This window comes from Euprymna scolopes, chromosome 16 (genome assembly GCF_053919585.1).
Source record: "Euprymna scolopes isolate OS-2025 chromosome 16, ASM5391958v1, whole genome shotgun sequence".
NCBI lineage: Eukaryota > Metazoa > Mollusca > Cephalopoda > Sepiida > Sepiolidae > Euprymna > Euprymna scolopes.
Genome location: NC_136497.1, coordinates 976,627 through 995,037, shown reverse-complemented (window position 1 = coordinate 995,037; position 18,411 = coordinate 976,627). Strand labels below are relative to the sequence as shown.

The following is an 18,411-nucleotide window of genomic DNA, read 5'->3' as shown; positions in this document are numbered from 1 at the left end:
TTTGTAAATTTTTATCAAATTTGATCCTTTTAAGACATTTTTAAAAAATTAGTTTTTTAATGTTTATAACTTGAATCTTTTCGTCTTTTTATTATAAGAATCTTTTAAATTACTCTGAAGTATTAGAAGCTTCATCTCAGTCACATATTCAAGTTGGCAAGTCAAATGAATTATTACAAACTCGTATTACAGGTATTACGACTGGTAAGTTTATAGAATGTCACAAACTGATTAATTCAAGGAAAAAAGGTAAAAAAAAAAAAAAAAATCCCAGTCTAAAATATTTTAAAACATTTTGGCAGGGGATCTTTATGTGAGATTTTTTTATCTGAAGAAAGATAAAAAAAAAAATTTAAAAAAAAAAAAAACTAGGTAGCCTAGCCTTGTACTTAATCATTGGTAAGAAGAAACCGATTCCAAGTTTTGTATACCCACACACAGACATCAAGTTTGCAAAAGCAGGCAGTCTGCAGAAACGGTGAAAACTTATCAGTTGGCATCAAGTCACTCCCAGAATAATTTTCATGAAACATAGGTGAAAAGAAAGAAAGGAACATTTTTTTTTTATAGAAGACACAAATTACAATGTATGTGGGTGCGCATCTTTATTTATATTCATATATACACTTTTTATCCCAAAAAGTTTGTGTTTTATGGGTTTTAATATGTAAAGCTAATAAAAAGGAATTTACTAACAATTTAAGATTTAACGGTTAAAAAGACCAGACGATTATTAAATTGTTTTTAATAAATATTGTTATTTATTAAAAATAAAATTGAAATTTTTTTTTTTTTTCCAAAATTTCGAATGTTCTTTTGTTTTTGTTTTTTCTTTTTATGCTATGGTGGTGGTAATCCCTGGCATGACTTGAGATGTTCGTAGTTAAATCAAAAATGATGTTTATATGTCAGATTACAGTATTTTGGCATCTGTCGAATGTACAAAGTTAATAATCATTCAGACTACCGTTCTCATCTCACGTTATTCTCACATATATATTATGATTCAGAATTTTATTCAGAAGCTGCATTACATTTTCGCCCACATAACCTGCAGAACTTGTGAATCTGTATGGAATTTCAAACTGGACTTATCATGCAACAAGAAAAGTTCAAAGTGACAATCTTCTGGAAGTTGACAGTTCAATCCTCAATTCAAGCGATATTAAGAATATAATTAAAATTTTAGATTTTGCCCAGTCATAGCTGATGAAATGAGAACAATCTACTACCAGTCAGTTCTAAATTCCATAAATATTCCCAAATTTAACAAGATGCACTGAAAGGTCAGAGATTAAACTGACCAAAATGTGAGAATAACACCCAAGATGAGAACAAGATGAGTCCGACGACTATAAGTAATTCAAAAGTGGCCATGTGCATTGTTTGACTGAGTTTTTTTTTTTTTTTTCCATTGGATTTATTTTAATAAACTTTAAATGGACAAATATATATATATATACTAGCAGGCCATTAAGCATTGCCCAGTCATAAAATGTTTAAATATGATATTTTAATTTATACAGATTTTGTATATATTATTCTTAGAACCAATTATCTATTGATTATTATATTGTACCCAATACTATAGTGATTTCAAAAGTTTTGAAAAAAAAAGTGACTTGGATGCCATACGATAAAATCAAAACCAAAACATTTAGCACTCCATCCTACCGTTTCAGCTATTGTCAGATGGAAAAGAAACCGTTAACATTTAACTGACTTTAATGTATAAATGTATATTTATGCATATGTACAAGATCACTTAAAATTGACTTACACCTGCCAAGTTCTAATTTTTTTTCAATTTTGACCCCTTAGCAGCTAAAGACCAAATTGAATTTGTTCCACGGGTCCAAATCCTTTATATATCGAGTTTCAAGTCTGTAGACCAAAAATTGACAGGAGTTTGCTTGAGATCGTTCCACAGACAGACATGGTCACTTTATATATATGTGTGTGTGTGTGTGTGTGTGTGTGTGTGTGTGTGTGTGATCCACAAACAGCTATTTCATACATGATAAAACATCTATGTGGCTAGGTGTATCAAATGTATCCACAGCACAATTTAAAATGTGAATAACTACTGTTCACATCCAAATGTGATCAGTAGTCAAACACCTAGCACTAACAAACATACAGCTAAAAGTAGAAATTCTAGCACTATATGTACTGTTTACATATATTTTTATCACACTTTTCAGCTATCTGAGAAATCTATTCTTTACACTAAGACGGAACCACAATCTTCTCGACCACATGTACACACACATAAGTTTAGACACTGACCTCAAGTATCTAAGGTCTTTCTGTACAAATGTTTGTAAGGACAACCTGGCATGAGGATACTTCACCCTACAAATAAACCCTAACTAAATATTCAAAATTATATGGTATTCAAAGCCCAAATAAGATTCCCTTGGCATGGCTACCCCACACAGGCTGATATAAGGATTGGTGCACCTTTTCTAAATGATGTTGCCTATCATAGTAACAGATGTAAGAACAGTAAGCTGGATACTTCACCAGACTAGATGAATTCTTGTCCTGGAATCCGGTAAGACTGAGAGACTAAATGAAAGAAAAACTATAACAAATTTAAATGGTTAATAAGCGAGATGAACGTTCATATTACAAACTTCTTTACCAACTGAACATTTTCGAGGTAAAAGAGAACTGTAATGAAATATTCATGTATCTCATGTAGAGATGAAGTGTTATCCCCATGAAGAGGATCCCTCGATTTTTTGAGAACTTCAGAGTTTTTGTATGAAACAAGCGATTGAAGCGATCGAATCACTTTCACAGAATATAAGAATAAAGATATTCATTATAATATATAAAAAAAAGATAATTTTTAATCAAATTTAAGATTTCGAGGTGATTAACTTTTTTTTTTTAATTATCTACAATTCTGATATACAAATTTTTCTTTTCATCTGATCTGAGATCCACATATTTTAAGCCAATTTTTTTATATATTTAAAACTTTATCCTTCATAGCAATACACCTTAAGTGGCCCAGTCGTTATAAAACGCCCAAAAGAAGTTTTCATCTAATCTAATATTTAATGAAAGATGAGAATTAAAAACAAAGAACTCATCTTTTAAACATCTTTCTTATAAAAAGAAATAATTTACTTGGAAATGTTCTCATAACTAAACTTCATTTATATTCAAAATAAAACCTTGGAATTAATCGACAAACGGTCAATATGTTGCACTGTAAAGAAAAAAAGTAAAATAAAACGAATAGATCTATCATGTTTGATTTGATGTCTATTTTATATGCTGGCAATTCCAAACTAACCTATCTTTGGCCAGGTTTGTATTTATCCCGCTTTCTTCCGACTCCACCCTTATCACTTCCTTCTTCTACCAACGAATATTGCTACTACAACTATTCTACATCTACTAAACCAATCACTCATCAATTCTTTTAACGTGACCATACCAATAAAGTCTCCTGTTATACACACATTCCCCTATACTGTCTAGATTTAATATTTATTCTGAAATCCTTAAATCTAAACCTTGTGCATGTGTGTGTGTTCAATACAATCTTGTAAATTGTCTCCATGTTGTACATGTTTTCAGATGGACAAAAACTGAACAGAAAAGTATCTTTTTGATTTTTAATCACAGAAATAAGTAAACTTGTATTATTATTGTTCTATTAAAATAATATTAAGTACTTTATTTCTACAAAAAAAAAGAAAAATTTTTTTAACTCACAATATATAATAAGAAAAAAATTTCTAACCCACAATATATAACAGAAAAAAAATTAACTCAAAATATATTAAAGAAAAAAATGTTAACCTTACAATATATAACAAAAAAAATGTTAACTCCCAAAATTGTGAAGAACCACACTAAAACAATTATAATTAACAAATCAATAAAATTACATTTTATTAGAATGAATTTCGATATTTTCAACAGAAAACAGAGCACACTAAAATATATTCAAAAGTGTATCTATGTGTGTGTGTGTGAGAGATAGAGAGAGAGAGAGAGAGAGAGAGAGAGAGATCTGCAATACAGTGAAACATACACATGGATCTCACACACACAACATATGTGTGCTGCTAGCACGTGTGTTACCGTGTCCTCATTAAGTGCCAACCACGGTTGGTAACACAGTTTCGCTAACTATTTCTACATCTTATCATGGAGAATAATATTAACTGAGGTATTTGCAAAATTAGAATAATTGATAGAGATTATTTACATCCCAAAATAAAGTTAATTTTGATTTTTTTCGTTATTCACATCGAAATATATTTATTGAATATAATCGATTCCTCCCTGAATGAAACTGTTAACACTGTAAAAACTCAAAACAATTTTGAATTTCTAAAATTATTACTTTTTTAATTTTTTAAGAAATTAGTATGAGAAATGATATCTTAAAGACTCTCCTAAGCTCACCAAAAAGAATGCATTTTCTTAATATAGGTCAATAATCAATGCTTTTCTTAGAAAATGACTTTTAAATGTGCAGAGATGCCTTTTCAGCAAAATTGCATTAAAAGTTATTAAGGTGTAGGTCTTTGAACATCAGACATGAAAGAAAATGTTCAAAATTATTAAAAGAGTTTAAGAAGTCCCTACAATACAAGAAAAAATAATTTAAACCTTCCATCCAAAAAGCTTTACAATAATAATTTAAATGGTCCCTTCAAAAGGCTTTACAATAAAAAATAATTTAAAAAGTTCCTTCAAAAAATTATTCAATAATAAATAATTTAAAAAGAATCCAACAAAATTTTATAAGATAATTTATTAATAAATCTAAAGAAAATAGTTTAACTATTCAACTCTAGAAAAAAATCGAAACACTAAATAAAATTATTTAAATGCACATAATTTTTTAAATAAATTAAATAATTCAATAAGCCTAAAATATTTTTTTTAATCTAGAATTTGAGAATAAATTGTGTAAAACTTTTCATCTAATTAAAATTATAATATGAAATATTTTTTGTTGTTGTTTAATAACAAAATAAAAATTAACAGAATAAAGAAATAAAAAGAATTCTTTTTTTCCACCTTGATAAGATAGTACCTACCTTTTTGGGGTAAGTGATGTGGACTCTCTGGCACCCTGGGGCCAGAGGTGGTTTAGAAGGAAATGGAGGAGCTGAACACCAGCCATAGTGGATAGCTCCACAGGTAAGTTTGAGGTCATTAAGTGAAGGCACATCACACACTGGGCAGTAGTGAACAGAACGCTGCCAACGGACATCAACTTTACTACTATAATAGATGGTCAGCCGTGAATACACAAATCTGGCAGAAGCTAACGGTGCCACGGTCAGCTTCTGCTGCATAATACTGCAAGACTCTCACAGAGAACCGTGAGAATCCTGGTAGACAACACCTAGGAAGTGATCAGATGGTTTCCAACAGATCATGCCTCGGAATTTCTTTGTGTGTGTGTGTGTTTTTAGTTAAAAAAAATAAAAAGTCACTTAGCAGCCACACATAATTTTAATTTTCTTTTTATACATACGTGTGTGTGTGTGTGTGTGTGTGTGTGTGTGTGTGTGTGTGTGTGTGTGTGTGTGTGTGTGTGTGTCTATATAGAGATGAAAGAATTATTTGTGCGCATGTATATTTCTAAATATAGTGTTTACATTTAGAAGGAAGGTTAAAATCCAAGAGAATCCAACAGACAAGAGATTTGAATAATCCAATAATCAGGGAAGGTAAGATAGATCCTGTGTGCAAGAAAAAGTTTGGTCGTTCGTTAGAATTAGCGTCCAGAAGTGAAGTAAAAAGAGGCAGTGGAAATAAATAAAGAAAAAGTTTTGTTTTAGTTGGCGCCGTTAACTACTGGAACCAAAACCGACTGAAGAAATAACCGGATGGATGGATGGAAGAATCACCAGCAAAGAAATAAAAGAAAAAGGAAGCAGAAAGCGTGGTAGTAGTTTTTAAAGATGGAGTTATTGGTCTTCTAACTAAGGTAGAACTTTACTTTCATATCTCTCTCTCTCTCTCTCCCTCTCTCTCTCTCTCTACTCCACGGGATTTATAAACAGATGCTCTTCTATAAGACCTCTTCTTTGCCAATAAGAACAGTACTGCCTGTAACTATCAGCAGCAAGGGACATACACCAAAGCAACAGGAGTGGTATTAGCGAAGGCAGCGGTGGTGGTGGTGGTGGACATGTATAAAAAAAAAAAAAAAAAAATAGTAGCAGCCGAAAACAAAAACTTATAGATAAAAAAAATGAAACCTGGGGAGGACAGGGAGGCAAATGGTGATTCTTACAATTGTTTATTTATAAGACTGAATACTCACAAACAAGCAAAAAAAGAATAAATAAATTTGTTAATCAAATGCACAGATGAATGAAGGCAACTATGAGCAACTTTCATAAAATGCCAGAATGATAGAATTACACCACCCCCCACACACACGGGGTCTGTATATACGTTCAGATAACTTTCTATTATGAAATATATTTTGATATTATTCAATGTCAAAATGATCCAATTATTTGTACACACTTAATGTATATAGTACTCACACGCCTATCATACATACACACACACTAAAGTCCAGAGTGGATAAAGCGCAATCAGACTGAAGATTCAATTGATTTTTTAGTTCTCAAGAATTTAGACACCAGGCTCGGAAAGTGGGATTGATAAGTCAGCGCCCCAGAGGAGGGGCACTCTGACCTGCAAAAAAGTGCTTGGGCAACCCCATCGACATTCCTCGGTAAGGGTGCCTCAAGTGATTTGCAATAAACTAATTCCTTCTCAAAGAGAGAAGGCAAGGTCAAGGAGAGTGGACCTCCTAGAACTGCACAGAACTAAATTCCCACTGCAAAATCAACATGAACCAGATCATTACAGGAATGGTTTAATCTCTCTTGATTTGGGGGGTCGAGGATAAAAATCTGTCTGCCGAGGATTTAGCCATTCTGAGCTTTAGTCAAAACATGTATGCAGATATTTAGCCAAAAATGTTTTGCTAAATAAAAAAACAGACTTTTCTGGTTTCAAATCTCGTTAGGTTAACCAAACTGATGAGTTGTATATACGACAAAACAATTGTCCTTGGAAAATTATATTTTGAAAACATGTGTCACCTCCCATTTGAGAGCATCATTTTGATGAGGGAAACTTATTCATCATTAGCATTTAGGTAATGTTTTCTATTCATATGTATCACAAACAAAATAAACAAATAATGATATTCTACAAAAAAAATGATACACTTAGGCTCAAGACTTTGGGATCCTAGTTTCAAATCTCACTAGGTTTAGACAAACCGATGAGTCGTATAATAACGAGACACGTGTTTGTAGATAATTATATTTTAAATATATATATATATATATGTTACTCCCCATTCAGAGGTATCAAATTGGTGATGGGAAAGTATTCCCAAATAGCATTTATATTTTACAGGTGCCTTCAATAAGTTTCCAGACTTTTTTGGTACAAGCATTTAAAATTGTCGGAGACTCTTGAAAATTCACTATGTTATTCTTATACATCTTATGAGATGACTGACCAATTTCTATGATTTCAGGTTCAAATGAACAGCTACATCAGGAATTGAAATACACCCTACTACAGCTTGATTGTCACAGCTGGGTAATTTCAAAAATGCAATCTGGATATGAGGATATTTTAAAAGAATGATATGCAATAAAATTCTGTTTTAAACTTGGAAAAAATGCCATAAAAACCTATGGAATGCTTCAGACTGCTTTTGAACCATCTTGTATGAATCAAGCATCAGTTTTGAGTGGCATAAGAGATTCAAGGAAGGCAGAGAGTCTGTGATGATAGGTATGGATGGAGTAAGGAAGTCAGAACAGCAGAGTTGATTGATCAAATAAAGAATCTCATGGATAAGGACCATATAGAGACAATAAGTGCAAAGTTTGATGTTAGTGTGGGAACTGTACACACAATTATTCGTGTGAAACTGAAGATGTAGAAGATTTGTGCAAAGTTTGTCCTAAGATTTGATCTGAGAGAAGATCAGAAAGAAAGATGTCATGGGCATGATGACAGTTGCTTACTCTCCTTATAGTCAAGACTTTGCTCCCTGTGGCAAAACCTTAGAGGCTGTCAATATGAGACAATTGAGAAGATGATAGACTGTGACGAGGGTCACTGACACTCTCACACAAGAGGACTTCCATGAAGGCCTTCAAGAAGTTGTTGGAACGGTACAACAAATGTATTGCAGCTGGAGAAGATTATTTCAAAGGAGACTAGAGTTTCATGTGTGCACTATAAATAAAAGTGCCTATATGAAAAAAAGTCTGGAAACTTATTAAACGCACCTCATATTTTCCCCTCAAAAGTATTGCAGGCAAAATAAAGAAATAAATGATTTATATATATATATATATATATATATGTATATATATATATAAAAGTGAACGTGTCTGTGTGTGTATCTGTGTGTCTGTTTGTGTACATTTTCCTACGCAATAACTCTGTCAAACAGCAAAGACGTCAGGTTTTTCCTGTTCTTTTCCTCCTTTGTGGTACAGGTTCGAGCCTGCCTTCCTACTACCACCTTTTTTTTTTTGCTCAACATACACCTCCAAACACCCGAGCAACGCCGGGCCGAAATGCTAGTATATCTATATAAAAGTGAATATATGTGTCTGTGTGTGTGTCTGTGTACATTTCCCTATGCAATAACTCTGTCAATTTTAAGTCTATAGACTCGAAATTTGACATACAGAGTACTGAGATTTGGGAAAATCTTTGTAATCCGTTTTCGGCCAGAAATTTGTCTGTTAAGGGGTCAAAGTTCAACGATTTGACCTTTGAGAACTCTACCAAACTCTTCTGCCAATTTTGTGTCTAAACACTTGAAATTTTAGATATAGGTTCCTTGGACATAGATCTAACTTAACTTGATTTGAGCCCAAAACAAATGTTAAGGGGTCATAATAGGGGTCAAAGTTAAAAAAAAAATTGACCTCTGCGGTCTCTACCAAATTATTCAGACAATTTCTGGTCTAAACATTTGAAATTTTACATAAAGCGTATTCAGAGATAGGGCAAGCTTTTTAATCGGGTTTGGGTCGAAAATTTTTAGTTACAAATATATAAATGTATATATGTATGTATGTTTGCATGTCTGCCTAAAACTTTCAACAGAAGCGACGAATTTTCACAAGATTAGTATCGTTTTGAAGTTCCACTTTTCCACTCGAAAAACTGGCTAAAAACATTAATATCTTCACCCTCAACTGGGCACTTTTCTACAGGGGGCGGGTCGCTTTTTTTGCAGATATTTTCGAAAGTCATCCTCTCCTTTCGAATATCTAGCCTTAATTTAAACCTACATCACTTCCGGTTTGACGGTGGTTGTAACAGCAAAGACGTCAGGTTTTTTCCCCGTTCTTTTTCTCTATGCAGTACGGGTTCAAGCCTGCCTTCCTACTACCACTTTTTTTTTTTTTTGTTCAAAATACACCTCCAAACACCCGGGCAACGCCAGGCTGAAATGTTAGTATATATATATTTTCTATACTTTTTTATATCATATTCCTTGACACAGACCAAAACATTCCTGACCCGACTCCGAAATCATCAGGACCAGCAAGCCTCACTTCTAGATCTATTTCTGATAACAGTTCCTGAAGATTGTGCAACAAATGCCATCGCCCACTCAGGAGGAATGCTGAACATGCTGTGCTGTAAACTCAACCCCAAGTTGAATTGCCATTGCTCAAAACGACAAGATACTACAATAAGGCTGACTGGAATGCCATTAAGAGATCACATCAGAGATGCCCATAAGGAAATATCTTTTCCCTTCCTGTGGAACAGTGTGCAAATAAGACTACTGAATGGTTCAAAACAGCAATCGAGGCACATATTCTCACATGGAAGTTCTATAACAAACCCCACTTTCCGCAATGCTTTACTTCTACTTGTGCAGCAGAGTAACAGCCTTTTTTTCAAAAAATTAAAAAGAAATTCTTTCTCTACAAAACAGCCTATCTAAACCCTATGAATAAATATTCAAAAACAAAGACCTTTTTCTAAACTACTGGATTTGGCATTAAATAACCTGAAAAGGGTTGATATGCCATTAAACAAAAACAAACAAACAACAGTGTAGTAAACATTGGGCAATCAACAATTTCCCTACTATCCAACAATCATGAGATTGTTTGCATGCCAACGGAGAAAGCTAACATTGCCTGACAGTTTGCCTCAAGCTTTATTTTGGACCTGTAAACAACTCTCTCCCTGATTTTCCTGAGGACAGAAACCACACTAGATGATCTGAAAATCACCCCTTCTTGAGTACATGATATCATAAAAAATCTAGACACCGCAAAAGCATGCGGACCTGATCTCATCCTGGCTGTACTATTTAAAAAAATGCTGTACTGAGGTTGCTCTAGTTCTCTCGAAACTCTTTAACAAATGCCTTAATGAATCTTGATTTTCTAACCGCTTGAAAACTGCTTCTGTGGTACCAGTTTTTTTTTTTTTTTTTACACAGTGATCACCACTTATCAAGGCCCGGAAGCCACTCAGGGATAAGGGTTATTGCAAGTACATTACGTTAGTGTGGAGATTTGATGAAGTGTTTACTTAAGGGGGCGGTTCATTAGGAATTTGTTAACATTGGACTTGAAGACATCCAAGTTGTAGTCCGGAGGGAAGCAGGCAGATGGAACAGAGTTCCACAGGTGTGCAGTTCTAAGAAAGAAGCTTTGTTCATGGAATCCGCGTTTTGATTTAGGCACAGATATAGAGTGGGGGAAATTTTTCACAGTGGATTCAGCTAGACGGGTGTTTTTCGTGAAAGATTGGCGAAGGGGGACCAGAGATTGGAGCTCAGACGAGCATCTGCCAGTTTACAAGAACTAGCCCATTAAATTATCACCCCATTAGGCTCCTCCCTCTTTTGGCCAAAATATTTGAATCCATAATTAATCAAGCTATAGTCCACCACCTTACAGCCGCTAAGCTTTTGTATAGCCATCAATATGGATTTATGCAAGCCTCTTCTACTGCAGATATTCTAACTAATCTCTGAACATATATACCATGCATTGGATAAGACAGGGGAGGAGAGGGCAGTAGCCCTAAATATATCTAAGGTTTTTGACGGGGTACAGCATTATTGTCTTCTTATGAAAATCAGATCTTATGGTATTACTGGACGAATACTTAACATAATAAAATCCTTCTTAAATAAAAGAAGAATCCAGGTTGTCCTCGATGGCCGTATGTCAAAACAATATAATATAAATGCTAGGGTACCTCAGGAGTCGACCCTTGGATATTTATTATTCCTGATATTCATAAATGACCTCCCTGATAAAATAGTCTCCAAGATGAGTATATTTGCTGCTGACACCACGCTATATAGCAGGCATGAGGGGAAAATAAATGAACATATATCCAAGGCAATAGCAAAAATCCTAGAAGACCTCCAGTCTGTAGTGGAATGGGGATGGTCACATTCAATACTTCCATTCCTTCAATAATTACAAGAAACCTTCTCAACAACCAATAGCTATGGCTAAAGATACATTACCCGAAAGTACATCGTTTAAACTCCTTGACTTAACATTTACAGGGAACATGAGTTGGAACAAATACATCGAGAGCACTGCCAAGGCTGCTGCGAAGAAGGTGGGCTTTCTCTATCGTGCTAGAAAGTTACTTGTGCCTGAAAGTATTCTGTACCTCTACAAGGCCACCATTCGCCCATGTATGGAGTATTGCTGTCACATTTGGGCTGGTGCTATTAGTGTCTCACTCCTGGACAGGATTCAAAAGAGAGTCACCAACTGAACTGAATTGTCATCCAAGCTTCAACCTCTGTCCCATCGACAAAATGTTGCATCCCTCTGCCTGTTTTACAAATATTTTAATGGTGGATGCTCTGACAAACTACAAGCCCTTGTACCCCTTCAACGTAAATACCTCCAACAAACCCAACATGCAGCAAAGTCCCACCCCTACACAGTAGAGATCCCTACGTGTAAGAAAGCCTTCTACTCAAATAGTTTCTTTCCTAGAGCTGCTAGATTTTCGAATTCCTTTCTCGATTCCTGCTTCCCCAACTGTACTGACATGCAGAAGTTCAAGTGTAATGTAAACAGACATCTTGCTGCTCAACTCCTTTCAGAGTATCCCTGCAACTTATGTCACTAATAGTAGCCTCTACATCAAAGTAGCACTGTGCCTTGTTTGAAGTAAAAATGTAAAAAAAAGTATAATTATATATATATATATATATATATATATATATATATATATATAGAGAGAGAGAGAGAGAGAGAGAGAGATACTAGCATGGGTACCCGGTGTTGCCTGGGTTGACATGAAGTTCTGTTTGGAACACACCTGCTATACTAATCATTTTCATCATGGGCAATGTGGATACCCCTACAACAATTCCAAAAATAAAAGAACGGATAAAAACATGTAATCGCCCCAAAAAAGAAGTATGTAATACCCTCTCCACCAGATATTTCCATATACCCTCTCCACCAGAAATATTTAAATGAAATTGTAATACCTCCCCCACCCCCCATGTAATTTGTCATATTTTGGGGTTCGTTTTGTTTATGAAATTGTTAGGTGAAAGTACACAGTGGTCTCATAAAAATTAATTAAATTTATCATTTCATGTTTTAAATGTAATCCCCCTCCACCACCACAAAAAAAATTCTTTCATATTATTTATAAAAGTTATTTAAAAGTAATAGGCCAAAAAAGTAGATCTTTATTTTTTTAGGTGGGTCACATTGTAAAAAATTACCGATTTCTGTATAGCCATTTATAGAATAATAAAAACAAACACATGAAATCTTTTCTTCAGTTTTTCGTAAGTGTTTTTTTTTTTTTTAATATTTAAAAAAACAATAAAGCCAAACATTTTTCTATCTACTCGGAATTATTTTTTCAAGCTAGAAATTTATTAAGATTACAAAGTTATTTTATTAGGTGATAAGTTTTATTTTTTTGTTGATGTTCCAAAGGGGCAAATAACTCTAAAACAAAGATTTTTTAAAAATCGATGTTGGAATAATAATTCCAAATAAATTTAATTAAATATGTTATCAATATAATTATCGGAATAATTTAATGTTTCTTAAGTGTCAATTTCCCAGGAGGAGGAATAATAATAATAATAATAATAATAATAATACTAGCGGGACCTGTGGAAATTCCATAGGGGACTCATTCATATGTAATATATTGATGTTGGCATTCTGTAGATATTCAGTGTAAATGCAGATGCTCTGATATTATTATAACTTTTTTGTTAAAAATGCAAAAGTATTTATCTGAGCTAGCATGAACACCCGGCACAGCCCGGTTGTAAAGTATGCTTAAATATGACGTTGCTGGAATATACATTTAAAGTAAATTTTTTCTCTTTATATTTTTTATATATATTATTATTATAGAGTTAATGCTCTATCGATTTTTATATATTATAAAGTGGCAATTTCCAAAATAAAAAAATATATCCATATGACTTGGGTGCATTAGCTTGAATCAAAACCGAAATAAAAACTTCCTTCAGTCATAATCGAAACCAAAACCTATGAAGAATTCTTGATAAAATTATTTATAAAAAAATTTAAAAAATAGATTACTGGAGTACCATAAGTTATAATCGAAACGGAAACCAAAACTTATGAAGAATTCTTGGTAAAATTAAAAATATTTTTTTTTTAAATGTAGTTTTTAATCAAATTTGCATTGATAATGATTCGTTGCTGTAATATACATTTAAAGTACATTTTATTTATCAAAAAAAAAAAAAACGGTCAATTTTTTTAAACTTTGACCCCTATTATGACCTCTTAACATTTATTGTTTAGGGATCAAGTAAAGTTAATAAGTTAGATCCATGTCCAAGGAATCTATATATAAAATATCACGTGTTTAGATCTTAAATTGTAGGAGGAGTTTGGTAGAGTTCTCAAAGGTCAAATTGTTGAATATTGACCACTTAATCGCCAAATTTCTGTCGAAAACCTATCACATCGATTTTCCCAAATCTCAGTACCCTGTATATCAAATTTCGAATCTGTAGGCTTAAAATCGACAGAGTTTTAGCGTAGGGAAATGCGCACAGACACACACAGACACTATCACTTGTACATATATATAAACATAAACATCATATATATAAGGATAATAGTACGCCATTTATATAACAGAAGACCATTATTTACTGAAGTGAAAGGAAAACCCGGGGGAACTTTACCCAAAAATAAATCTATATTTTTTTGTGTGTATTGATAGTCTGGTACTTATACAGTTTAGTGACGACATTAAAAAATGGAAATATTGAAAAAAAATTTTTATTGTACGTAACTGTTATAGACTGAAGTTCTACGAAAAAAAATTTCACTTTATTTGATCAAGTAGTTTTTTTTTTTTACAGCGAAAAACAATGAATTATCACGGCTACGTCAACGTGGCCATTTTGGAAATGTTATTGCAGGCGCAGGAATTCCCCAAGGGCAGGTAACTGCCGTACATAGCAGAATACCTCCATTTTAGGCCAATCTAGCCCTTTTTTCCCCCCACCAGAATGAGATTTTTTTTTTTTTTTTTTTTTTGCGAAGACAGATGCCATTTTTGGGGTGTTTTTTTTTTTTTTAATTTGTAACAGAAGTAAATAAACGAAGTTTCGAAGTTATCCATCCGTGTCCAACTGCGCATGTTTCGAAAATAATCTCGTATAAAAATTCTTCAATTCTTTGCATTCTTCAATTTCTTTGCATATTCAATAGTATTCTTATTTAAAAAAAAAAAAAACGCAAAAAAATTGCAGATTTAAAAAAAAAAAAGAAAAAAAACGTAAAAAAATTGCAGATGTGTTGTGCGCATCTCAATATGGCGAGAAAAAAAAAGGCTAGATTGCGAAATTCGGCCTAAAATGGAGGTATCTGCTAGGTACATTTCCAAAATATTAACACCCCTTTTTTCTATTTATTTAAAAAGAAAATACAACTTTATACAAATTCCCTATTAGTTTTTTTTTCGGTTCTCTTATACGATGATCATCTTTATTTAACTATTACGTGTAATTATATTCATACAGATATTCTATATGATTTATATTTGCGTAATATTTGCGTAGAAATGAAGAAAATCAAATTTAATGTGTATTTATCGTGTTGCCATAACAACGTGACGTAGCCAAGGACGGTAGTGGACGTGAGTGTGTGTGTGTGCGTGTGTGCGCGTGTTTTCGTGCTGTATTGTTTCGTATCTTATCAACTTCTTCGAATCTATGTGTACAGTAATACAAACCCGTTTTTCGAGCTGAATAAATGTGTTACATTGAATAAAAACACAAAAACTATATCCAGTTTGGTAGAAAAGTAACTTATCTTGCCTTTGATAACATTTATTTGTTATATATTTGTTTTTTGACAACTTTTTCGAATCTATGTGTACAGTAATACAAACCCGAAATGAAAAGACCACGAGAGAACATGCTATAAAGAGTGTGTGTGCGTGTGTGCGCTTGTGCTGGGTAGTAGTAGTAGTAGTACTAATAATCTGTCCAGCGTTTGCTTTCCTGTTGTGTGAATGGCGGACGTTGAGTCGGAGGTTGGATTGTGATGTCTGTAAGTTTCGTATTTTTGTAATTTGTAAATGGCAAGTTAGAAAAAAATTAAACCCTTCCAAGATGGACAATAAATAAGACCAAAATATTTTATGGTAAAGTTAAGAGCGTAAGAACTATAGTTTTTTAGGAGATGTGATTATTGGATTAACCAATCAGAAATCGTCTGTGGCACACACATCTCTGTTTTTATAGATATATATATATATTTCCCCAAAGCCTCTGGGGTCCTGGATATGACCTTAAACTATATCCAGTGGTGAGGCCTCAGCTTGTGGGCTTTGGGGAGTGCGGAGCCACCCTTTAATTACCATTGCTCTCAAGTCCACTCTGACCCGGAGTGGTAGTACCTGTTAGGATCCCAACTATGGGTTAAATAGAAACCGATGTGAAAAACAACAAATATATTCTATTAAAAAAACTTTTCTTCAAAATCTTTGGATTCGGCATTAAATAACCCGAAAAGGGTTGATATGCCGTAAAACAAAAACAACCAACCAACCAAAGCCTCTGGCCTTGATAAAGGGGAGACTAAAACTTGCTGATATGGTTTCAAATAATCTGAAATAATAGTAAAGGAAGACTTAATTCCAAATATTTCTCATGTTATATCTCGCCTCTTTGGTTTTCATACATAAAGTAAATTTCAGTGTATAAGGATTATTTGATACTGAGGATATTCATAATCTTATCCTATTTCCAAAAGAGGGGAGATATAGCATGAGAAATATTTGGAATCAAGTCTCCCCTTGCTATTATTCAGATCATTTGAAACCATAGCAGCATGTTTTAGTTTGCTCTCCATCAAGACCAGAGGTTTTGGGGAAATATCAGATATTTTGTAATTCATATGCAAAATTAGGAAAACAAAGGATTATAATTGAAACATTTTATGGCTGTAAAAAGGTGCCAAAAATAGGCTGTGGATGATAGATCACCCCCTTAATGTACGACCTTAAAGTAAATGTCACATAGCCCACTACACAATTCAGGTCATTACCTTTCCAACAAGCCTTCATTTGTTGAATTCTGATCAATAGTCACTGAGATTTAGAACTTATAAAATTGCCAAAAAAGGTGGTATGTATATATATATATATATATATATATATATATATATATACACACATATATATTAGTGGCCTAGCAAGGCCATAGGGGAAAACAACCAAGCAAAAAAGACCTTAAGCAAAATTCATCTCTAAGCAGCAAAACTAAAACTGGCTTGCCAGCACACTATACATATACAAATGTAGGACGTATTTTATTGGTTTGAAAATATAGCCTCTTTTTTACCAATTGCTAAACAGTCCGATTTTGACCAAAGTTAACAATCTAATGCATCTTAACATTACAAGTACATTTGAGAAGCTTTATCACCACACAAGCAGAAGGGCCCAGCATAAAAAATCAACAGTAGGTTCTTTGATAAGACAAGGGTTCATTTCAAATGAATGTTTCTGTTTAGAGCACAATTTCACAATGATACTTGACTTCTGCATTTTTAACTTCAATTTAAACCATTATATAAAATTTTATAAAATCAACAGTAGGTTCTCTACAGTGCAATTTAAACTACCATGTATTGTTGACAAAGTCACTGTGAAGCTTCCTCATGGGGAACCGTGGTGGAGCAAGCAATCATTGATTTTGATAAAAATAAAAGTATTGGCAGTGTGGAACATTTGTTGATCCTCATTTAATCCCGGGCAATGTCGGGTCTGTCTGTTAGTCTAACATATAAAGTTATCTTGCGAAATTTATAAGTTGTACCTGAATAGCATTTAAGTTGACATATCAAACTTTGATTCTGAGTATTATTGAACCATGTGATTGGCACTGTAACAACATTGCTACATTTTATTTTTTTTTTAATTCTTTTTTTATTTTTTTTTTTATTCAATCTTCACCCCAAACAAGGCAAGTACCACTTTGAAGTAGGGGGCTCCTATCGGGGACAATTAGAGGGGGCGTTATGAAGGGAGATGAGTAGAAAGATGTTTGTTCACATTACACTTGAACTTCTGCATATCAGTACAGTTGGGAAAGCAGCATCCCGGAAGGGAGTTTCAAAGACTTTCAGTTCTGGGGAAGAAACTATTGGAGTAAAAGGCTTTCTTACACCTGGGGATCTCTGCTGTAAAGGGGTGGAACTTAGTTGCTTGTCGGGTTTGTCAGGGGTAGACACATTGAGGAGGTACAAGCGTTTGCAGTTCGTCAGAGCATTCACCATTAAAGTATTTGTAGAACAGGCAGAGGGATGCAACATTTCGTGGATGGGACAGAGATTGAAGCTTAGATGGCAGTTCAGGATCTATCAGGTTGGCGACTCTCTTTTGAACCCTGTCCAGGAGTGAGAGACAAGCAGCAGATGCACCAACCCAAATGTGACAGCAATACTCCATATATGGGCGAATGGTGGCCCTATAAAAGGTACAGGATACTTTCAGGCGTAAGTAATTTTCTAGCACGGTAGAGAGCCCACCTTCCTTGTAGCAGCCTTGGCAATGCTCTCAATGTATATATTCCAGTTCATGTTTCCCGTAAACGTTAGACCGAGGAGTTTAAAGGAAGTACTTTCAGTCAGTAATCACTACAAGATAATTGGTAAGATGGGAACAACTAAGACTGGAAAATTATTACCAGCAAGGAGAATAACTCATATGTTTAATTGAAGAATATACAAAGAGATGTCTCCCTTACAATTAAAATTTTATTTCTTTTAATTTAAATAAATTTATTCATCTATAGTGGCATAAGAACATTCAACTGTATTCCAATCGCAA

General features: G+C 33.7%; 1 protein-coding gene across 7 annotated transcripts in view; it reads right to left on the bottom strand.

The window, feature by feature from the left end:
- LOC145295824 (serine/threonine-protein phosphatase 2A regulatory subunit B'' subunit beta-like) overlaps positions 1-18,411 on the bottom strand; it is a 455,722-nt gene that overhangs the window by 318,553 nt on the left and 118,758 nt on the right. For 2 of the 7 annotated variants that reach the window (XM_080141517.1, XM_080141518.1), the window contains exon 1: positions 5,076-6,100. The exons of the other annotated variants lie outside the window; for them this stretch is intronic. In XM_080141517.1, coding sequence (XP_079997643.1) covers positions 5,076-5,336 — 261 coding nt within the window. In that variant the 5' untranslated portion in view covers positions 5,337-6,100. Of the gene's footprint in view, positions 1-5,075; positions 6,101-18,411 lie in introns of those variants that run through there. 7 annotated transcript variants of the gene reach the window in all.